At 35.6% G+C, this 25,237-nt stretch overlaps 1 protein-coding gene across 1 annotated transcript; it reads right to left on the bottom strand.

The window, feature by feature from the left end:
- Positions 1-17,758: 17,758 nt before the first annotated feature.
- On the bottom strand, positions 17,759-19,411 carry LOC113232118 (leucine-rich repeat-containing protein 34-like). The gene has a single exon (XM_026466755.1). It carries the CDS (start codon positions 19,409-19,411, stop codon positions 17,993-17,995), a length of 1,419 nt encoding a protein of 472 aa, XP_026322540.1. The 3' UTR covers positions 17,759-17,992.
- Positions 19,412-25,237: the final 5,826 nt, after the last annotated feature.

The raw sequence follows: 25,237 nt of genomic DNA, 5'->3' as shown, positions 1-25,237 counted from the left end.
CATAGTTTTAAGACTATGGTTGACGGAAAGGTCTGCAATGCAGCTACAGACACCAAATCGACCAGCAGGTGTTATATATGTGGAGCTACATCAAAAGACTTTAATGATTTATCAAAAAAGAATGACGTATGCCCTGAAGCTCTTGAATGTGGCCTTTCCGTATTACATGCTAGAATCCGGATATTCGAAAGCGTGCTTCATTTAGCCTACAAATTACCCGTAAAGAAATACCGCGAGAGACGAACCGAAGAAGAAAAAAATCTAGAAAAGCAGAAGAAACTTGAAATTCAGCAAAGATTTAGAGAGGAGACAGGTCTCTTAGTCGATATGCCAAAAAGCAACTTCGGAAATACAAACGACGGAAACACCAGCAGAAGATTTTTCGAGAACCCTGAATTGGCTGCAGAAGTTACTGGAATATGTTATGACTTCATTTTTAGATTGAAAGTGATATTAGAAGCCATATCAAGCGGCCATAAGATTGACGTAGCAAAGTATGATAAATACGCCACTGAAACTGCAAAATTATATGTTGAGTTATATGGCTGGCATCCTATGACTCCAACGATGCACAAGGTCTTGATCCATGGAGCTTCAATAATAGAAAATTCGTTGTTGCCGATAGGGCAGCTTTCTGAAGAAGCTGCTGAGGCCCGCAATAAACATTTTCGGTCTTATCGTCTAAACTTTGCACGCAAGTTTTCGAGGGAAGAATGTAACTTAGATATTTTTCATAGATTACTATTAACATCCGACCCATTTATTAGTTCCATGAGAAAGACCAAAAAAACCGCTGCAAAATTATTTTTGCCTGAGACAATGCAGCTATTAATTCCTGCTGAGCCAAACCGACCAATGGATGATAGTTTATAAGTTATTTTCTGTTATCTAAATGTTTTTTTCTAAATTTATTATTACTCATATTGTAAACGAGTCTCAACATTGTTAAAAATTTAGAGTAAGAGCGAGACAGCTCCAACACAAGTATTATCAATTACTTACTGGGGATGCATCATTTATAAATAATAAATGTAGTGTTTTAAGCCAAATAAACAATTATTATTTTTTTACACTGAATTCTTTTTATGTAACCACTTTATTATATAAATATCACATAAAATAATTTTGGCCGCCTAAATCCTGAAAAACGATTTATGTGCGACGTTTTTTAATACATTTGCGAAAAAACTATATTGAAAGTTAAATAAAACAGTATTTAAAAGAAATCTCATTTTATTTCTTTGTCTGATAAAAATGCAGAGTACAGCGGCAACTGTTGCCAGTATTCAGCCACATTAAAATTACTATTTTAGTGTACCCGGTCATTGTTAATACCCAATCAGCCATTATTATGGAAAATATTTTGGTATTTTGAAAAATCCCGTTATTTATAAAACACCAATGCAATTTAAAGAAATAAGATGTTTGTAAGTAAATACAAGTTTTAATGACAAATGACTTACGTCACAAATCACATAAATATTAAATAAATATACAACCTCTTTAGTTCTACGTTTAAGACTTGAAACAACAGTAAATGAAAAAAAATGGAAAAGTAAAAAGCACTAGTGCGAAAAATCCAACTGTATTAAAAAATAAATTTTTAAATATGGTTGAAAAAAAAAATTGATAGCGAGCAGTACGAGAATAAGAAATGTTAACAAATATTTGCTCACAAACAACACATTGAGACCAATCACAAATTTATTTAATAGCCCAATACGCTTTGATTATAAGATATCAGTTGATTTTCAAAATTTGCCATTTACGAGGTATAAAACTAAAGTAAAAACAAATACTTTATACTAAAGGTATAGCTTCTGCGTACTTGGGTAACATTTTTTTATGACACGAAGTGACGGGACGAACAAGTCGTGCGCCTGGTGGTAAGCGACAAGCCTGTCCATAGCAGTTCTGCCGTCCACTAACTAAAACGCGGTCAAGTGACAAATGGTCAAATATCCGTTTTAAATAGAAAAAAACAAAGATCACTAAATTCACTTTTAAAAACAATTAAAATTAGTTAACATGTTTGACTTATCGGAACCTACGCTAACGATGCATAGCTTAAATATCATTAAACAAATTCAATGTTCTAAAAGTGGGTTATGGCTTCTTATAATGTCTCAATAAATTATTTTATCACTTAGCCGCGTTTTGGTTACTGGACGGGTTGCAGTGCCGGTCAGAGCTTTAAATCGCAAATATCTTAGGGGCACTGCCACTGCGCCCGTCACCCTGAGACATAAGTTGACAAGTCTCACGTGCCTGCGATTTCACTAACTGGTAAGATGGCAGTATTTCCATGAACGAGCTCTTTCGCAATTAACTCTACTGCTACTAGGAAGTTGTTTTATTTGTGTAGCAGACACAAAGTAATGTCAAAGTAAGAAAGTATAGTACATTACTGCAGAGGTCGGGAAGTATGGGATTGCTGGACGACTATGAGTTACAAGACCGAGTGCGAGCGAGGCCTTGTGTTAATACGAGTCAAGCAATCCCGTTCCCGCCGAGCCTTATGTAGTGTTTTTCTCAAATAATGTGACGAAATACTAAAAGAGCAAAGAGAGAAAGCTATATAATAAAAAAAGTAAAAAAAAGTTTTTCCAGGAATATATTAGTAGTCTGCTGAATTTCTTATGATGCGAGTCACGTGGTTCTCCAGTGCATGAAAGTTTCATAAGTTTTCTTGTATCCTACTTTGCTCATAGCCAGCAACAAGGTTTACATGGCTAATATTAGCTCTTGTTTTAAATTAGGCTGAGCACAATTAATTACTATATTTCCTTTACTATATGTCGCTCTTCTCACTAAAACTATTGTTTCGACGAGAATACAAAAAAGCAGAAAATAATACCAAAGCACTTTAGTTTATTTTGCCGCCTTTTCTTTTTTTTAAGTAAACAGTACAGGTAGGTATTTTTAAATCTCGCAATCACGAACACTGGGCAGTTGGCTGTATTAATTTTTCTTTTGCCTGTTTACATAGTTTATTATTAGTAGATAGATTTAAAAGTTTAGAGAAGTGGACAAGAATGGAGTTTCATACTTTGCTGGCCTTGGCCGGGAAGAAGTCGCGTGGTCCATAAATTACTAACTTTCCGTATTCGTTTTTTGAAAGTCATGCAAACATTTCCGAGCATGTTTGAGAAAATGTACATTTTTTTTAAACCACACCATCTCAGTCAGCCGTGACCGTGTAATGGTAATGGGTCTGAAACGTTGTTTAGAAAACCCGAGGAAAGGAGTTTTATTTCGAAATCCGATTACTTATTTGAACACATGTCTGTGGTTTATTTGTTAGTTACAGCGTCTCACACATCGGTGTACTTTCAAGGCATAGTGCTTGCTTGTGAATAACACCAGTTTCTCACATTTCGCGCAAGCCAGCGAACTAGATCGAAAGTGGAAAGCTGTATGTGGCCAGTGAAACTTCACTATGTGATTTCCTTTGAGGATTTTAAGCTTCTCGTCCATGCGGTCTTTTAAAACTTGGCAGGACGTGCAAGTAACCAAGAAAACTATAGGTATGATATGTCTAGCACGAAAGCTGGATCCAGGGATTTTAAAAACTACAGATAGTACCATCAGATGCTTTTTTTTAATTTTGGTAACCTGTTTTAAAATTAAATTTTAGTTTTAATTAAGTTTTAAAACAGTCGTTTAGGCTCAATTTATATTGCGGCAGAATTTTTGTAACGATATTGCACATAGCATAATGAATTTTATGGTTAATTGTGTAAAATACAAACTAGATACGAGCCAAAATCTTCCGCGGAATTCTTTGTATATCGTTATAAAAATTCGCTTTCATTCCGTTCCGCCGTAATATAAAGTGTAGCTCTACTGCTACTATATATATGTAGTGTACTTTATAGATAAATCAGCAATCAACGCCCCTCAATTGCTTCTGAGGCCCCTACCCCTAGGACTGTTCAGCGCCCACTGGGGTAGTTATCAGTTTGGGAAACAATGATATAGATAGTTTTGATTACAGTCCGCCACGCTGGCCCAATTTTGATCGGGGAGTTTCTTCAACACATATTTATAATATTGATTGACGACTTTAAATATGAGCCATAATCTCAGTATAAGATAAGGAATGAGTATATCAGGGGAAGTTTGAAAGTGGCGCCAGTGACGGAAAAGATGAGGTGTAATAGGTTAACGTGGTATGAACATGTCATGCGGAGGGAAGAATGTCATGTGACGAGAAGAGTGCTAGGTATGAATGTGGAGGGATACAAGGGGAAAGGAAGGCCAAAGAAAAGATGGATGGATTGTGTGAAAGATGACACGGATAAGAAAGGTGTGAGTATAACAATGACGGCTGATAAGGGAGAGTGGAAGAAAAATACATGTTGTGCCGACCCCGTCTAGCGTGGGGTAAGGACAGGAAGAAGAAGAATCTCAGTACAGAGTACTAAAAAAACCGACCTCAAAAGTCGTTCATACCCTAGTTTGCCACCCTTAGAGGTGGAATATTTTTTTCAAATTTAAATGGGACCACTTCTGAGGAACCCTCTTTCCAACGAAAAAAAAAATCATCAAAGACGGTTCACATACAAAAAAAACATACAGCCCCATGACTTCATCCGGTTCTTCGAGAGGCTAGTGCCTCGGGTGAACCGCCCCGGGTTCACGTACAGAACCCTCCCTATTTTCCAAATAGGTGCCGGAGCTGTAAGCACGCTCACTTCCCGTTGCGGTTTGTACAACTAGCGGCGGTTGCCACCGCTAAGCCGTCGACTCGAGTCCACTACCAAAAAACAACATACAATCGAATTAAGAACCTTCTCCTTTTTTTTTTGAAGTCGGTTAAAAACAGGCTCTGAAAAATGTAAACAATGTCGCTTAGCTACGCCCTCTCTACAAAATACCAATAATTTGAAATACTGTCATTATTTCAATTTTAATAAAATTAAATTATTTACTCCGCAAAGCAGAGCGTGTGATTCCGACCACACACACCTACACTAAAAACCATAAAAAAAAATTCGCAGAGACGGTATTGTTGCCAAAGCATACGATGAACTCCTATTGTTTATTAAATACTAAGAACCCATTGCAGGGTCTTACAACGTACTCTGAATACGATATGCTGCATCGGCTTGTATACGTTCAGTGCTGGGTACAGATCTTTTCATAAGCAGATCTTTAGAATTTTGAATTTAAATAATAATAACACACACTCACAGCCCCGAGAAACCCTATATCGCGGGTGCCATGGACACGACACGTACATAGACAACCATATATAGACAATTTTGAGTAGCAGTAGAGCTCCTTGCAAGAGTTTTTTTTTTTAATTCCATGTCTGTACCATAGTGTTGGAGATTTACATGCGAGTGTATTAGGACTATGTGTGAGAGAAGTGTACTGAGAATACTATGTACATACCTAGTATTACTTAATACAATTTTTTTTCTTTTCCTCCCAATCTTTTTCCCCCTTCGCTTTTCTTTCCTTATGTTCGTTTTTAATATATTTTTAGTGTTTTTTTTTTTTTGTAAAAGAGTTCGAACAGGGAAGTACTGCCGCGTTACCTATTTCTGCCGCCAAGCAGTAATGTGAGTATTATTTTCAAGTTTTCAAGGGTAAGGGTGCTGGCGAAATTACAGGCACATGGGACTTTTCAACTTACGCCTCTAAGATCTTCGCGATTTAAAGCCCTGAGTACTGCATCTATTATGGATAGAAGTATGTTTACTTTTTAACTCATTGTACTGTACCGAGAATACGTTGTCCTGAAAAATATTAGTTACGACAGAGTCGGCATTGTGGCGTGGTAAGATGACGTAACCCGGGGTTCTGTCGAACGAATTCCGCCAACGTTATTTCCTTTTTACGAGAGGTTCTGACGCTGTTATTCGGAATTGAGCAAACTTTACTACGAACGTATGTAACATAAATACAGGGTGTAATAAAATGGTATGATTCTTTTTTTTTATAAATATATATAATTGTTTGTAAAAAACCGATTTCAAAAGTTTGTATGTATTTTCCTGGACGAACTCTTACACAAGGACCTACTGACTACTGCTAACCACTGCACACCACATTGCTAACCACGCGTCTTTACTTATATTTTCTACAGCTCTAGATATAGTTGAACTGCGTAACAAACAACTTGCAAACAAATTAACAGTTCAGATAAAAGGGCTAACGTTAATTGTTCAATTAAGGCCGGGCGGATTAAAAGTTAACTAACTTGCGCACGCTGTGTTTTTTCGTAACATTTAACGTTGCGGAACAGAATAATTGTATTTTTTAGACGATTACGGCGAATCCACCCTTAATTGGGCCAAAAAGGCGTATAACTACAATTAAGCGTAATATATAACCATGATAAAAAGAAAACTAACAAAAATATTTTTTTTTAATAATTATAAATGATGGGACGAACAAGTTGTGCGCCTGATGGTAAGCTACACGCCTGTCCATAACAGTTGCAGTGCCACTCAGAGTTTTAAATCGCAATAATTTAAGGGGCACTTATTTTTTAATAAAAAAAAGTCAGTACAGCGAATGAGTAGTAGCTTAAAATATGACGTTTTCAAGTGTAAATTTATTTTATCTTTTACTATTGATAGAAGCTCTTCCATTAAATTTATATTTCATTCATTTATTCATTCATTCGCTCTATCGGTTGCATGGGGAAAACCAAATGTTGTTTCTTCGCATATAAACACATAAGTTATTTGTAAATAGGGTAATAACGAAAATAACCACAGATTAAAACTTGAATCGTGATCGGAGCATTACTGTAAACTTGGTCACCCACTGAGCAGAATTCGGTAATGACCTTTAGAAATCGTTAATATGTCGTTAGTATACGTCAGTACCCTGTGACTTGACCCTGAGTTCGTAAGTCAAATGTGATTTTTTTTGGTGTGGAATTTTATTGCACATTAAAAATGGCAACACAGAAGAGTAAATGTAAGGGTTTCAGAATGAGTCAACGTGCAACAAGCAGCCTTATTTACAAGTAGCAATTTTGTCCAGGCAATAGGCTGCCTACGATAATAGGTAGCATTTAGTAGCAGTAGAGGTCCTTGTGAATGAATTCGTCCAGGGAAGTACCTTACCTATTTCTACCGCCAAGTAGCAATGTCAGCTGATGAAGTTACACACGGGACTTGTCAACTTAAGTCTCAGGGTGAGCGCAGAGGCAGTGCCCTTCAGATCTTTTGCGATTTAAAGCTCTGAGTGGCACTGCATCTGTTATGGACAGGCGTATAGCTTATTAGCGCACGTCTTGTTCGTCCCGTCGTTTACTCTTAGGCGAGGGTTTAAACCATAGTTTCCCAAAGTGCTCCCTACTGCCCCCCAGTGGGTGCTGAAGAGTCCTAGGCGGTAGCGACCTCGGAAGCAATGGGGGACATTGATGCTGTTCAGGGCGAATTTTAATAACAAAAACCCGAATTATTTATTTAAACTAAACTACAATTCGAGTTCTTAGGTTTTCGCGATTGTTACACATAGGAAATGAAACTATTTTTCCGGATTTAAATCGCGTATATTAATCGACTCATCCGTAGAACAAAGATCTATGTGCAAGACTACTTGTTCTTGAGACATAGTACATTTCGTTCGTTCTTTTTAGCTGTGGATGGCAGATTGACCGTTGGTCTATTTTATATTTCCGAAACGAAATAAGATATATAAATTCTCAAAACACCTTTACATGGGCATTAGTTTGAATAACGAAATTGTGTATTTATTCTCTTTTCGCTATATAATCACATCGGACTTTGTTCTTCGACGTTTCGGGCCCTTTACAGGTCTCAACCAGCTAGAAATTTTCATGCTTTGTCGACTTGCCAAGACAAAGTGGAGTTCTTTAAGAATAATAGCTTTTTTTACCGACTTCGAAAAAAGGAGGAGGTTCTCAATTGATCTTTCTTTTTTTTTTGTATGTATGTTACGCATTGTGAACCGATGTCGATGATTCTTTTTTGTTGTCAGAAGTGGTCCAATTTAAATTTGAAACAAATATTCCACGTCTAAGGGCGGCAAACTAGGGGATGAAGGACTTTTGATGTCGGTTCTTTTAGTAATCTGTACTGAGATTATTTGAAATGACCGGCACATGGGGCTTGTCAACTTATGTCTCAGGGTGACGAGCGCAGGGCAGTGCCCCTGAGATCTTTGCAATTTAAAGCTCTGAGTAGCACTGTAACTGTTATGGACAGGCGTGTAGCTTACCATCACGCCACGACTTGTTCGTCACGTCACTTGATGTTATAAAAAAAATGTTACTATGAACTAAATGGTTCATAAATTTTTGTGTAACAGTCATTGGGTTAACTTTGTGGTTTGGCTGTTACGCCCTTTCTTCGTGGAATTATTGATATACATATCTTTAGTTCATCAGTAAACACATGGATTACACACACACTATTCCTTGTCCATAGGGCAGATTCGTATGAGAAGAATGAGTTAGGTAACTGTAAGGCTTGCTCATTGCAAGTAAACATTTTAGTACACATATATCATTTACAATGTTAAACAGATCACTTGAGTGGCAATAATATCGATCGATATTGGTTTTTCAAATTTCTTGATTTGTTAGTGATTTATCATTAATAATTGACAACAATTATGAATTGTGATCAGAATTGAGGGACTTAAGTAAAGAATAATGTGGACATTCCCTTCTACAAATCCCGGAACTTCTCGGAACTGATTATATTTGAATGCGTGTATTATTTATTGGAAAATGAGTACATTAGCTAAAAATTATTATTTTCCATACAATTTATTGTCTCAAATATTGTAGTTGTGTTTCTATGGGTATTTACGCATTTAAATACTTTAAATGTTTTTGAAATGCTTAGAAAATAAACAGTAAAAAAGAAATTTTATACGAAATAATAGCAGTTAGCAGTAGAGCTCCTTGTGAAAGAGTTCGTCTAGGGAAGTACTGCCTTACCTATTTCTGCCGCTAGCATTACTGTGTTCCGGTTTTGAAGGGTAAGGGGGCTGGTGAAATTACAGGCACACGAGACTTGTCAACTTATGTCTTACTTACTTACATTTTCCTTTACACTATCAAAAGCTAAGCTACCATTGGGTCTAGTAAAACAACTTAACACATCAAACTAAGAGAAAGTAGTATACCTAGTAAAAAATTCTCTTATTAGCGCTTCATTAGCAAATTTTCATAGAAAAACTGTACGTCTCTCAACTTGGATCGAGAATCGGCAAAATAATCACTCTAATTAGTGAACTTAAAAATTAACAAGTCTTTTTTGGCGAAAGTTGCAGCAAGATTATGTTTTGAAATTCAATAAAAAATAAATAGACATAGTATAAAAAATTTAATTACAGCTAATAGCGACAACTGGGTGACGAAATACTTTCATCGATGACGCTAAGGCTAAAAAGTCTTTGGAAACCAAGTACTTTTACGGAAATACTGTTAAGACCAGGCCACACAGACGCGGTACAGCGGAGAAAGCGGTCCGGGGCCGGACCTGCGGGAATCGAATGCGCCGAGGCGTGCCATACAGCAGTCCCACTCGTAGGCGGAGCAGGGCGCGAACGCGGCCGTTGTCACACATAGATTTTTAAGAAAGCATCATAATGCTATCGGATGGTAATCAAGACGAAGTTCTGCTTTTATTAACGTTACGGAAGCAACGCAAATTGAATTAGGTGCACGATATCAATGCGAGAAGTTTTTCCGTCAAATTAATATTGAAACTTAATAAAAGGACACCCAAGAGTTTTATTGAAAGTCAGGATAGTCAATTATTTTTGGGAAATTACTCCATTACTTTCTTATAATTATCATGGAGGTGAAACATCCTAACATTCAATAAAACACTTAATTACAGTAAATAGCGACATCTCTAGCCATGGCTGGTAGCTGCAAAGGTACCTAACTGGGTGACGACATACCTTCATAGGTTTCTCATACGCTTCGGCTAAAAAGTCGTTGAATAACAAATACAAAGATCCGACAACAAGCACATAGAAAAATTCGTGAGGTGAAACCTTGGGTCGGCGGCCTAAGCACATAAGTCGCGCGTATTGATAGCTTCAGCGCGATTATTCGGAAGAGAACTGCCTCCCTGATGCGTCGCGTGCGTGGCAGTTCCAATAGCCTAGTTCGTTTGATCTGGGAGAACCCTGTCAGTGAATTGTGGAAGCACTGGAACTCAGTCCACATGGGTTCCAGGGGTTTAATTTATAAGTTACTGTAATATTTCGCAAATTTAGTACTAACATAGGTTGTAAGAATTTTTTTGTAACTAACACTAATATGGACTATGTCTGAAATAAACTTTTGAATTTGAATTTGAATAAGTCAAAATCCAACATCATTCATTTAAATTAATACATCTACCGGCTAAAGCACATAAGCCAAATTCATTTGTTACTCCATAAATTTGTAACTTTATTCTAAAGGCCTCTTTTTCAAATTTATCATTCTCTTCCGTTTATTGCCCGTGGCCCAACTGCGTAGTCCAACTAGCAGGACCAAGGGAAAAGTTTTTTGCTCTTGGTCCAACTAGTTGGACTACGGGCAATATTGTATGGGCATTGGACCTACTGATCGGTTAGTACAGTCACCGTCAATATTAATAATGTTACTGGTTCTGAGCTAATTACAATTGTTCTCTAGATTGATCCCTGTGACAGTTCATAAAAAATCGCAAGATATAATCTTGTAATAACGTGCACTGTTTAACGTATTTTATGAATTATTTTTGTAAGTATTGCTTTTAAGTGAAAATATTATATGGCGCGTGCAGTCACTGAAGAGCGCCGCAGCTGGTTTTAAAACCCAACGTCATATCTACTTTGGAATGGCGACTGCCCAGGCCAGCAAACTCGGTCTAGGGTGAAATAAGACTATAACATTCCACCAAAGGGCCACATACCAATCACGCCTGCACGCAGAGCACCCTGCACATAGCAAAAATACTAAGGGCAAAGTTTTTTGCCCTTGGTCCTAGTTGGACTTTGCAGTTGGACCACGGACAATAAACGTTCTCTTCACATCTTCGAACACTATAAACAACACAAAAAATATATAATTATATACTAACAAGTGAAGCACTTTTTTGACTTATGTGCTTTAGTCTGCGGACCCTAACATTCTGACGTTCAATAAAAAAATTAATAGATATAGAAATTAAGGCGAGTCACTGGAAGAGACGCAGGCAGAGTTGTTCTACTAGATGAAATGGGTTAGATATTTACAATTAAAAAACGTTCTTACAAAAAATATACGATATCAGTCTAAAGAATGTGCTAATTCGTTACGATCGAATGTACTTTATCCGATCATATATAATCCCGAAAACAGGTTAAAATAAAACGATAACACGAACACAATTTTTATATGGGTATAATTTCTCTTCAAGTACTACAAAGAATTGTGACTGGCATTGATTTCATAAATGCAATCGCTTGTTTTACACGAGAATCGAGCCTATACAATACAGTTGCTGTTTATGAACCAATTAGCGTTATGGTAAACTGTGGCAAGGATTCAATGTTCATAGTATTGTATGTTGTGTGTGTACGCATGGCCACAGCGTCAATCGTTCAGTGTAAAAGTTCCTTAAAAGTCAAAGGAATATTCGTTTTGTTGAATGTTTTTATTACGTAAAGCAAAATTAAAATATGTAATACATTTTATATTCATCAGTCAATAATAGTATGACTTAACAAGTATGGTTACTTAGTAACGGCTACACGTCACTACCCAACACACACACATATGTATATATATTATCTACACACATATCATAAACTCTCTATAAAGTGTTCAAAAACCGCAAATTACGATCAGCTTAAAGGTAAACTGTTTTGTTAGAACAAATTTCTTATCTGTGAAAATGTTATTATTGCTTCTAACATCGAAATTACAATCAAATGTCGAACATCTCTGAAATACAAAACAATTTGATTGGACCTCCATTCTAATATCAGTCGAGATGAAGTTTTATTCGAAATGAAATGTCAATAACAGACAATTTTGACAATTTTACACGTTACTTGATATCGAACGATATGATAGTTGGGGCCGATTTTAGTTTGTCTATGAATTAAAAATAAAAACTACGGTTGTGTGACATGCGTGAGAAAAGTTTTTATTTGCCGCCATTTCGCCAGTCGTAACATGCGGTTCCTGAACACATCACAGAGAGCTTATGACATGTGTGTAAATAAAGCAGTGTATGTAAATATACATAATTAGGCATTAAAACACTTGTGAGATGTTCCCTCATTCGCATTTTAATACCTTTCATTATGTAACAGTCACATACTACTATTTTTTGTGAAAATACTGCATTAGTTTCTTATTATTGTTGTATTATTGATACAAAATTTGAATAACACTAAGAAATTGTTCCTTCGTTCTAGCTGCACTCGAACCAATATTGAAAAAGAGAAATTCGACATTTCGGACGTGTTGCAACGTCTATGGTCTCAAAGTGGCTTCCTTCGAGAGTTTAAACCATAGGTTCCCAAACTTGTTGGCTCCGCCTACCATCACAAGAAGTAATTGATACCACGTATTTTTTATATAAATTGAACACAAAAAATCATGTGGAAAAAATTGAAGTTTAAGAAATGAAACTATTTTGCCGGATTTAAATCTGTGTCAGGTCAGTCAACCGTGACCATGGGACCTGCCTGGTTGGCATCAATAACACTGTTTCAATCTAGGTACCACGGACAGCTTTCCACATTCATATAAAGAATGGCTATGGAATGGAATCCCCTGAGCGGTATAACTTGGGCCTTTTCGGCGAGGGTGAATAGGCATTAGAGTTGTCGACTTCATCGTTACGTTACGCACTTATTTTTCAATACAAAAAATACATAGCCCTCTACGCAGAGCGTGCATCACCCCCCTGGAGTCTTCAGCATACCCAGGAGGGTGCCAAGATTCTTGGAGGAGCTTGGCTTGGTGGCACGATTACCGTTTTATGTTACTGTTTTGTGTTGTATGTTGAATAAATGTATTGAAATGTATATTTATAAAGAGCAAGCCGTAGGATTGCTTGCTCATTATTCTCAAGGGAATCTGCCCTACGAATGAGCAGTAGAGTTTAATCGATATGTTGCAGTTAGCTCAGAGCTTTAAATCACATAGATCTGAGGTGCCAAGTTGTCCCAAGTGCCTGTAATTTCACCAGCACCCCCACCCTTCAAAACTGGAAAGCAGTAATGCCCACATAACTGCTTGGCGGTAGTAATACGTAATGCTGCAGTACTTCCCTGGACTTTCACAAGGAGCTCTACTGCTACTAAATCTATATCTGGTTGGATTCTGTTAAATGTTTTTTGATGTACCTTTTGTTTTAATGGGGCTGACAAGTTCAATAATGATCAAAGCGTTGAATAAAAAAAGATTTAATAAAGCTTATAACTGCCTCCGTGGCCGAACGGTTACCATACCGGACTGCCACGCAGAGGTCTCCGGGTTCGATTCCCGGGCCGGGAGAAATATTTGTATGGCCTATATTTATTTCTCTCGTGAGTTTGGGTGTAAATTTGTGGTTGTCTATGTGTGTGGCCATGGCACCCGCGACACAGGGTTTCCCTAGTGCGGGGCTATGTTGAGTGTGTGCGTTATTATTATTATTATTTTATTTTTTCATTTCTCATGCTCTTAAAGTTCGTATTTATGCTGGGTGTAGGCTACATAAAATAGGATTTTATGCTCTAGTGCATAAAATAAAATCGTTGCTTAAGACAGAGGCAATGACGCCTGCGCCAACAGCCACGCACACTAGAACTTTATAAAATAAAAGCATCTCAAGTTCATAATAAAATACAAAGTAATGATCACTGAATATGTTGTTTATTTGTAATATTGCTGTTTAATTTCCTCGCAATTGAAGAAAAGCAGAGTGTATAACTCGTTAACAAAACTCGACTTAAGTATCCACCTCCTCCACATCACACATTCACCACTGGATATACTCGTCTTGGGTAAAATGACGCGTTTTATGCACTTGTTGTACGATCTACTATTGTTAATGTGTACAAATTTACAAAGAGGTAAAATTCTAGGGGTAGAGTTTCTTACTCATTCTTCTCAGGGAAATCTGCCTTACAAATATAGTAAAGTAAAAAATAGTACAGTAAAAATAATATGATTAAACTCTACTGCGTACCTTTGAAATATACAATTTTGACTCTACATTTTATGTCTAATATTTCAACTAAATCACTTGAATATAAGGTAAAGAAATAAATGTAAAAAAAAATGTTTTATATATGGTTGCACATATTTATTAGCAGCTCCGAGCAGAATTAAAAAATGAACCCAATACGAAAAAAGAAGACTTTCAAAAAGAGTTTACTTACCGAACTAAAATAGAGAGACATTTATCTATGGGATTTGATTTAAGATGAAGAAATAGATAGAGGGGACAAAAATTGACTAAGTCGTACCTACCAGACCTAAATCTACCAGATTTTACTGAAGATGAATATGAAAATATAACATTTTCAGAAATTGTATTAATGATTTATACTAATAATAATAAATATGCTAATGATGATAATTTATACTAAGGAAGTTATAAGCAAGGGTTTACTAAACATTTGTTTACTGGTGTAGGTCATATTTTTTTATTTATAAAAAGTTATAATTATTATTAAACATGATTTAGAATCATCTGGGACTCAAAGGTAGTAGTCTAACCAAAATAGTTGCATTAAGTTCTCCTCTATAGTACTTTTTAATATTTATAGAAAAATAATTATCACTTCAAAATTGAAATTTTGCACATGCAAGGTTTAATCAAAGTTGTGTAGTTTCAAATGTTGAATCGATGTTTAGGGCTGTTTTTTATTTTGAGAAACAAATCGAAAGTAAAAATATTTGAAAATGTTGGGTGTCCAATTAAAGCTTGTAAAAGCTAAAAATAATACTTTTACAAACTAAGAAGTGACTAGGTAAAGATTTATTTACTGGACTAGATCAGTAACTCTCCACTGAAGACAAGGCAGTATGGTCTTTGACTCTAGCCTGTCCTTTTCGGACGAATGGGAAAAAAAGAATAAAGAAATTTGAAAGTCAGTATTTGCGGTTCTTGGAACTGTCAACGAAAAAGAGATATCTTTTGTCTTCAGGCTCATCTAAGCTAATATCTCATCTAAGCGTAATTATCATACCAGCACCGAAATTATATCAAGAATATATTGTTTACATGTTATACATAAGTGTACGTTTGTATTATCTATCACCGAATACTAACTCTGATACATCCACACCGTGTGTTGATGTGGCTTACATTGTGCCGTCGAAATAAAAATAGAATATTATTTTTACCTTCAAGTAGGGGGTCACTTGTTACTCGCACGACGATAATCCATAACAAAAACTCACGAGAAACTTTATATAACACATTTACACACAAAACTTTGACAAAAATATTAAATTTTAATAAAAACTTTGGATAATTTCTTTTTCATAAAAATAAAAAAAAATTGGAAGGTTGCAGTGGAAATATTATAATCGTAAGTATTTAAGTTGCAAGCAAAAAAATTGAACCACGAAATCGAACTTTAATTGATGCACCCGACACAGGATGTGGAAAGAAAACAAATTTTATAATGTTCAATGAACTACGAGCTTACAAAAAATCCGCAATGCACATTTTACTACGACACATATCTGTTTCTAACTCACATAAACACAATTAGTCACCACTTTGTACAGTTTTATATGCTAAAATAGTTGATTTTCAAACGTGAATTCGATAATTTGATTATTTATTTGAACAGCAAGACGATACGACCGTCCAGAGTCAACAACCGTTTGACAGGAAAAAAATTGCCTAACGCGACGCCATTGTCTAATAGTGTGGCCATTTTAAGTGTTAATATCTCCCAAACTCTCTTCTAGCAGTTTATACAAAACTCACTAGATGGCGTTTATTGCTTAAAAAAAATGTCTTGGCTATTCGCGATCGTCGTTTCAGCCACGAAAAGGTTTTTGTTGTCTTTAAAATGGGGAATCTTATAGCATATAAAGAAAATTTGGAAATAGGATTAGAAAGAGGTAGACGGAGAGATAAAGAGATCAAAGGTTTAATATAATAATAGGAGTAATATTGTATATATACTTATACAACACCTAAATGTTTATAGTATTTTCTAAAATAAATAGATTACTTTCAAAGGACATGGATGAAGATTCTGTCAAGAAAAGTCGAATTACAAATCGGCTACGAGCTAGCTAACACGACGAACGTGTTTGCCAATTACTAGTGGATTTGCACATCCAGCAACAGTAAGAGAAAACAGCGATTAAAAAGCAACGGATGGCATGTTAACTTACATTAACATTAGCGGTGAACATATTCGTTATCTCTGCACCTTCATGTTCGCCAATGTATGTCGCACGCCCCTACAATTTTTTTTATTGATATCTTAAATGCAAATAACGTCAAACAAAAAAATTAAATAAAACATGGTTGGAATGTATGTATATTCTTGACAAATTACGTGGCATTGTGTTAAACCAAATTGTGGGTTTTACAGAGAAAAAGAGTCTCATTTCAACATAGGTAATTGAGCAGCGCTCTTCCGACAAAAGTACTAATAATAACAATAAATAAAATCTTCAAAAATATAACAATCTAAACAAAATAGAAAATAATTCATATAAAAACAAATATTAATACGAATAAAATTTTTACAAACAATATAATAAAATAAATAAAGATAAAAACGAAAAATTAAATGTATGTTTATTATAAAATAAAGTGTTATAATCAATGTTAACCACTAGCATTCTTAAAATAGCTTAAAAAAAATGTAAAATACATTATGTCTACATTATAGTATCACGTAAATGTAATACGTGTCCAACAATTGTCCATCACATACATCATATAATATTAAAGTCACTAAAACTCAAAACACTATATAATATCATCATATAAAACATCAATAACACAGTACAACGTCCACAAACGTGAATTGTTTGACAAAGAAAAACTTTCCCGTCAAAATACACCGGTACCATCATAACTAAAATAACATTAGCTAATTGCCTGTTGCCAATGCTCAATAAATAACATTTAAAAAAACCATATGTCAGGTTTGAATAAAGTAGCCTCGGAAGGACTTGCAATAACAGATATCGCTTAGGACAAGTAGATATTGCAGGGATCGGAATAGGTAGTTTTTTTACCTAAAATTCAAGGAAACATAGACAATAAACGGAGACTGCCTTACGACAATATTTTTAAGGTCCTGGACCTGTTTGGGATTCGGGAAATAACTTAAGTACACTATATTTAACTAAGCGACACAGTGGGTCAGATCAGCGATATTGCGGACATTGGATTTTTCACGTTACCTCTCTAAAAAAATGCCAATCGAGAGATCCTATTGTCCTAATTAAATATTGTCATATCGCATATTGTCATAAATGTAATAGTTTAGTAGGAAAAAAAATAAAATGTGTATATTTTGTATGGGACCATACCTTTAGTGCCCTATCGTTACAAAGTCTAATCTAAATCGATCCAGTCTTGGAATCACTACAGACGTATTATTAGACCTATCTTCTATAGATTTGCACACTAAACGCGCGCCCTAACCTGTCTATTCACTACTTATATTGCACATTTTCTGACGCGTATAAATGTAGTGTACCTGCCTGTCCCCAATTACGTCAATTTTTAATGTTCTTAAGTGATTTCTCGAATCCCGAAAAGGTGCAAGACCTAATAAATATTGTCGTAAGGCAGTCTCCATTTTCTGTTTATGTTCCTCGAAGTTTAGGTGAAAAACTCTACCTATTCCGATACCTGATAGTATAATTTATTTGACCGTCTTGCCCGTTTTTGCCCGTAATTTACTGTAGTTTCTACTAAGATCAATGTTTAAGAAATGTACCAATTCAAAGTTAACGTCCAAAATATCCGCTAAAACTCTGTCTGGCTGATTGTTCCAAATTCTACCGTCATGTGGCGCTAGTAGTCTACTTGCAAGTTCCTTTTTAAAACTTTCCATCTGTCGTTGTTTTGTCCAATGTATGCCTCATTTTACAGTCTACTTTGACCTTTTTCTTTTCCTCAATAATGTTTCTTTTAATATGATAAATTGGTTGTGCATACCCAAAATCTAATTCACAGTAATATAAGTGTTTATTTCTATCAGCCGGGTTAGGGTAGTATGCTGCGTACAAGATCTCGTCGACTTCGTATAACTGTATGTCGAGTGTGTGTTGAAACAATACACCACTTAGGAGCATTCTTTCGATCACTAAACAAGTTGAGTGTGTTATTTTGTTGCCCCATAAGTTCAAAAACCTCAAAAAATAAGGTTTTTTGATAGTGTTGAGTATGTCCATGATTCCTTCATCATTAATTTTATTCTGAGAAATGTCCAACGCACGAATCTGCGAATATGGTAATCCTAAACTTAGTGCTCGGGCACCTAAATCTCTTATACCATTTCCGGCTATGTTTAGTAAAACTAATTGAGGGCATTCCCTTAGATAATCCGCCAATATTTCGGCTCCATGGTCACCAATTTTGTTATAGCCTAAATCTAAATAGAGTAATGTATTATTCCGTTTCAGCCCTCTTGCAAGGTACTCCATGTCGTGCGAGATGAATTCATTTTTCTGCAAATGTAATTCAATTATAGAAGTATTCCTTTCCAATAAATATTCAATATGGTACGCAAGCCATTTCGTTTCCAATGAATAACGATTAAAAACCGGAACAATTCGACTAAACTCGAAAACTTTTACAGTTTCATTTTTACCATGATCGTGACGTAACGCTGTTATTACGTGGGCAACACTAGTAAGCGTCTGACTTGTTTCACCAATATCGAGGTACTCTACACTTTTATTATCTCTCAAAAACTTTGCAATGTATTCTCCTCCTTTGGTTCCAATTTCATTTCCGTTTAATCGTAAATATTTCAGTTTTATTAACGGCGCGTATAAAGCTAAATATTGCATCGAAATTTCACTCAAATTATTATTCATTATATTTAAGTTAATAACACTCGATCGTGACTTCACCAATAGCTTTTTAAGTAACTTGCAAAATCCAACATCAGTGATTTCATTGTAACACAAATCGAGTCTTGTAATCCACCGCGGTGATTCCCGCACATAAAGACAGATGGCTCTGATGTCCTGATCTTGAATTCGTCGTTGATACCTGTCGTAAATATCTTTGCCCCTTAAAACCAAGTAACCAGAGCCGTCAGAGTTTCTTTCCGTAAAAAGGTTCAGGCGTATTTTATTTAGTTCTGTGTCTTCTAGCAACTCTGGACTACCAGTAATTTGACCCAGTAACCTTTCTGTGTCACAAATGCATCGTTTTTTACGATTCCTATGATCTCTCTTCACTACTTGTGTTACCACTATCGGTTTCGTCTCTACGTTATTAACAACCATTTCTTTTAACAGAAATTTAAAACAATTTTGTGAATAATTTATAAATAATTTATTGAATTTTATTCATTCTATACTGCTATGATATGTCAGAAATGTGTGTCAATTATTTTACGTCTGACAAATGAAAACTAAAATAGATACTTCAAAGAGATGGCGTTTATAATACTGAAAAGATTGTTATGTTTGAAAATATCTTTGTATCTATGACATTAATTTCATTATGGAGAACATATGGAGAAACTTCTTTTTTCAAAAATAAAATCAAAGAACAATAAACTATTAATGTTCAAAGCCCAAAATATAAATGTTTGCCGTAAAAATTCAAAAATTTCGTGTGTCCCCAATCCTCGCCTGAGAGGAGACCCGTACCCAGCAGTGGAACGTATGAATGGGTGAATGAAATTTTTAAGGAGTTTAAAGGTATAATTTAAACACCACATACCGTCATCCTCAGTTGTACGAGTGACTTTAGATTTTGGAATAAAATAACTTTAACAGTTTTAAAGCAAAAGGCGAAGTATTTAATTATTTAGAAATAAACATATAATAGTCCATTTGTTTATAATTGCTAAATATTTATATTTTGTATTTGAAGATAGGTAAAAATCAATATATAAATGTAATATTTCATTAAATAGACATCTAAAGATTGTTTACATTTAGTGAAGTACCTAAACAAATGGACTTTAGTCAGGTACACGATATTGTCCAAGATGAGCTTATTCTTTAATAAAGATACATAGAGTGGCACCTGTAGTAGCCTAATAAGAATACATGACTTCAGTACGTATATGGGTACATAGCTTTTGTTCTGATCACAATGCTCTGGTCACACAGAGGCATGAGCGGGAGCGTTCCGCAGGCGCGGGAATTTTGGTAATGTTCGACTTCCTATGAACCCTGCCTGAAGCCGGCGGCGGCGGGGAGGGTGCCGTCCGCTATGACAAACAGGCGGACCGGGAGCGCATCGGGCGTGTGCTTCGGCACTCAGTACGTATATAGGTACATAATTTTTGTTCTAATGCTCTGGCCACATAGAGACAAGAGCGGAAGCGTTCCAGGCGCTGGAATTTTGGTAATACTCGACCTCTTATGAACCCTGCCACATTGAAACCGGCGGCGGCAGGGCGGGCGCCGTCCGGGGCGAACGCTATGACAAACAGGCGGACCGGGAGCGGACCAGGTGCGTACCGAACGCGGGGCGGGTGCGGGCGCGGTCCGGTAGCGAGGTTTCGGCGGGACTTTAGCAGGTTTGGATGTTGTGTTTTTATTAAGTTTCAATTTGAATTCGACCGAATTTGAATGAATTTCTTTTGGGTTGCTTCCGTTGTACTAATAAGAGGCAGACAATTTTCTTGATCTTTATCCGAACACCCATGTGGTGCTTTCATTAAATTTGTGTAGAAAATGAAACGTGGCTACTTTTAGCGTCATACTGGCCGCCTTCGCTCCGCTATTCCGTCGCGAATTACGCTTGGCAATGCTGTGTGGCAAGCTCCGGTACGCATATGCTTCTCGCTGGTTCGCCCCGTGACCACTTTTCCCGCTGTACCACCTGCGTGGCCTGAGCTGGATACACGTCAAAAATATACAACATAAAATAATCTACTTAATACTACATTAGCTTACACAAACTTTGGTATCAAGATAATATCACAGAAAATAAGTTAATTAAGTACAATAAATATGACTAGACGGCATATACGTAAAATTAACAAAATCCTCCATCTTGTCATGGCGCTATCAGCCATTATGAACAAACCGTACGGGGCGTACGCAGTCACGCTTCCAACCAGTTCGAGTAAACTTAAAGGAAAATTTTAATTAAGCTTTTGTTTTTATCGGTGTAAGAAAAGGACAGAACTTGTTTTTGTTTTCAGTTCTTAACTTGGCTTCCGTAAACTCTTCCATAGTCAAACTTAAGTTAAAATTTTACAGGTCCAAAGTAAAATTAAATATTCAACACTAAGTTAATTAAAATTTGACGTCTTTTGTATGCCTTTGTTGAAACGACACTATCTATCTAAATACAGTTTAGAGGATGGAAAAAAATAAAAGAAAGGAGCTGCCTTAACTACAGAATCAACGTGCATATAACCAAAATTTGAAAGTTACAAATGTTGTACCATAATCTATCGATAAGTCATTATCGACATGCAAATGTATGGCTCGAATGTGGAAACTGTTTTTTTTGGTTCTTTAGTTTACTGTAACCAAAGTATGCCTAAACAAACACAAGTCTAATAATTTAATCTCGAGTGGTATATTATTATAAGTGTCAATACACATTTTTAAACTTTTAAAAAAACTTATCTTCAAGATTACAACTGGTAACTTATTTATGAAAAGTCACCAAACTGCTGTGCAGTTTGTTGGCGACATGCGCATTCTTACTTAATTATACCTACTTCACTGGTATATAACATTACATAGTATTAATTGTACTTACTAAATAAAGTATAAAAATTACTTTAAGAGGTACGCCTTCAACCTACATTTTAGTACATATTTACATATCGTCTTTTAACTAACTCTCAAGTACAAGTCTATTTCTGCGGATTCTAGTATTCACGTTACTGGCTTTCTTAAACAAATCAATCTATCAAGCAATTTTAACTGGTAACTTATTTAGTAATAGTCGCCAAACTGTTGTGCACCTTTGAACACTATTGGCCGAGCGCCTTTGATTTGTGATATGCCAAATGAACTCTATACACGTTGGCGCTCGCCTTCACTCGGTCAGCTAGGCGAGTGACACCGAACGATGGCAAGGCTTATATAAATAGGCTGTCTATACGTTGGTAGTGGCCTTTCCCAATCTTTCACATTTGCCATTGGTTAGAGTTGTCATTGGGAAAAATCAGAAACGAGTGGATAATTTTGTTTTCAGGAACTGAAAATAACTAGTAAATGCATTGACTTACAATTATATGGACGTCGGGTCCGCGCTAAAAAGTGTCCGAACTTATAGGGCGTTAAAATCGTATACAGAGTGTCATTCACGCTTTAGTCTTCGTTTGTTTCTTCTGACAGCGAAGCAAGCAAAATTAGACAGTACTGCGATGACATTACAATTTAAATTCAACGTTTTAGCTTTTTCATATTCCTTTAAATGTCACTACTTTTAAATAGGTTGACTTGGGACATTTTTTTCGTGGCTTTTGTATTAGACCCGTCGTCCATTTATTTGTAAGTCAATGAGTAAATGAGTCTTGTTTAGTCTAAATTGAACATAAAATTATTTACCAATAAACCTAATGATGGAATAGCATTGTCATGTAATCTAGTTACATCCAAAGTTCTGTTAAAATTTGACTCTTCAAAATGAAGCAAACAAATAAAGATGGTCTTTGATCCAACGTTTATATTCGGCAGTCCTATGATTTCCAACCATTCTTTCTTCCTTTTTTCATTTGTAGGAAAACTTGAAATAATAAAAATAATAATAATAAAACAATAAAAACCTCGTAGTGAATTGTTTTAATAATACAATATCGATAATATGTATGCTTACAAGATCAACACTATCTCAAAATAATCGTTAACAACAATCATCAAAATATACAAACAAACAGGCAATCTGAAGTAACAAAAGCAAAATTTGGCAAGATTTATAAATAAACTACTTAAATAAGTCTAATTACATGAAATATTTGGGCTATTGTGTGATTTATAGACAAAAAATAACACAAGCCTGTGCAATGTAACATTCGATTGATTTGCACTTTTTCTAAAGCCACATCCCTTAATGCTGTAGTGTCGCATTTTTATTAATAGGTACCTAATTATTCTCACTGTCAATATTTTTGTCCAATTTAATTATAATACATGCGAGTAATTCAATTGTACATTTGGAAAAACATTTGTTTTGACTTTTGATGTACTTCCCTTTAACAACGGTGTCACGTCATGTACCTCATGTACTGCGAAATGGATACGGTTGGCATTTAAGATGATGTTACGTATTTTCAATTCCCGTGTTTGACACAGACCAATGTAATGCTATCTCTTTTGGCTTAAGACGGCACGTAATTGTTAAACAAAGACAATAACATGTTTAAGTTTTCGACGTCGAAATGCATCATATACATATAACGTCTGATTTATATATGTCAACGTAACATGTCCGTTAGTTTCCATAGTCTAAGAAATACAGTGACTAGTTACTCGACTACAGCGAAGCCTGTTATGAATATTGGAATATCATTATATACTTCACAAACATTTAAGACAAAAAAAACATGAACTAACAATCTATGCACACGGCGAATTTTTTACGCGCAGATGACGCGCGTACGAGGCGCGAGAGTGGCTCAATAAGCAGATTGTTTCTTTTGTATGTCAACAAATCTTCCGTCTCTTCAGCCGTGGGACGAATAATACGAACGAATTGCGAAGCTTCTAAAATGATTCACTTGCGATGTAGCGTGATTAGTAACTACCACCGAATTCCCGCGTAAGCCTTGAACCCACACCAATCTTGGCATTATGATGAACCTACTGTCCAGTTTATTGTGAAATTCAGATTATAAGTACTGTTATCTAATTTATTATACATGAACTAAAGTCGATAATTCGTATACGTAAAAAGTCGAAATTGATATACGGTTTCAATTTTGAGAAAAATGACACTATGTGTTGGATTTTGCATTCGGGATCGCATTCGGTTTTAGGCATTTCGGATTTTTTTTTTCATTAGGTCGGAAAGGTTTATTGGGAAAAATTTTGTGCTCTCCAGTTAGCTTTCGACCTATATTATACCTACTTACACTCTTGTTTTTTGTAGATTTTTGTTTTGATAAATAAGTAGACTTTAGTGTATGGACATAGAAAATTGCGGCTTTGGCGAAATGCCCATATATTAAACTATATAAACGTGTACGAGAAATGCGTTTGAAACTCATCTGTATCGCCACAGTTTTATAAGCCATGCAGTTACGCAACGAACGTATTTGCGCAGTGTAACGGCGGGGCACTCGAGGGGAGTCGGGCGGCGCGGACCGCTTCCTGCAAACACGGTAGCGATGCGAGATTGCGTATCATTCGGTATTCGACTCGTAGTAATTACCTAATTACTAATCCTGTCATTCAAAATTTCGAATTACAACTTAGTAACCTACTAATGTTCGCATTTGAAAGATCATTCATTACTAATTAGAAGCTAATTAGTATTATTAATCAATAGAGCATTTCTGCCTAGTCCTCTCTGACATATCGCCCTGTTAATACAATAGTATATTAACTCAAAAGATGTATATTTTTAGAATCGATTAAAAACGAATTAGTCATTTCTCGTGAAAGTTTATTAAAATGTACGTATGAGTTAAATTTTAATACAGCCATCTAAATAATTTTCTACTTGCCAAATATATTTACAAATAAAAAGGAAAAAATAATTTAATATTATAATTATTAATACACAGATCGAACACTCAGAAAAAATTCTTCGATCCGGCCGTATTCGAACCGACGTCTTCTAGCATACCGTGCCGGACGCTATACCAACCCACCTCACCACCCCAGTTAGATACCTTTACAGCTACCAGCCCCGGCTAGAGATGTCGCTAATCATTGTATTAAAATTTTTATTATAAAGTAGAAGTACAGCACATAAGTCATTTTTACTTGACATTGACGAATTCATCGTTTGTTTCGATGGAGCCATAGCATTTAAAAGAAGAAGAAGATTGAATTAATATTCAATTATTTTTTATGTGAAATTACTCCACTGGTATGTTATAATTATTAATTAATATTATATATAATTTCACATAAAAAATAATTGAATATCAATTCAATAATAATTTAATTTAATATTTTTGTGTA

Source organism: Hyposmocoma kahamanoa, unplaced genomic scaffold, assembly GCF_003589595.1.
Source record: "Hyposmocoma kahamanoa isolate Upper Pololo Valley unplaced genomic scaffold, ASM358959v1 67, whole genome shotgun sequence".
In the NCBI taxonomy this organism is placed as follows: Eukaryota; Metazoa; Arthropoda; class Insecta; order Lepidoptera; family Cosmopterigidae; genus Hyposmocoma; species Hyposmocoma kahamanoa.
Note: the sequence above shows the minus strand (reverse complement) of the source record. Positions and strands in the feature narration are given on the sequence as shown.

Bases quoted from the DNA above. Each gene is read 5' to 3' on its own strand.
- LOC113232118 (XM_026466755.1), bottom strand. From the start codon at position 19,411: ATGGTTGTTAATAACGTAGAGACGAAACCGATAGTGGTAACACAAGTA.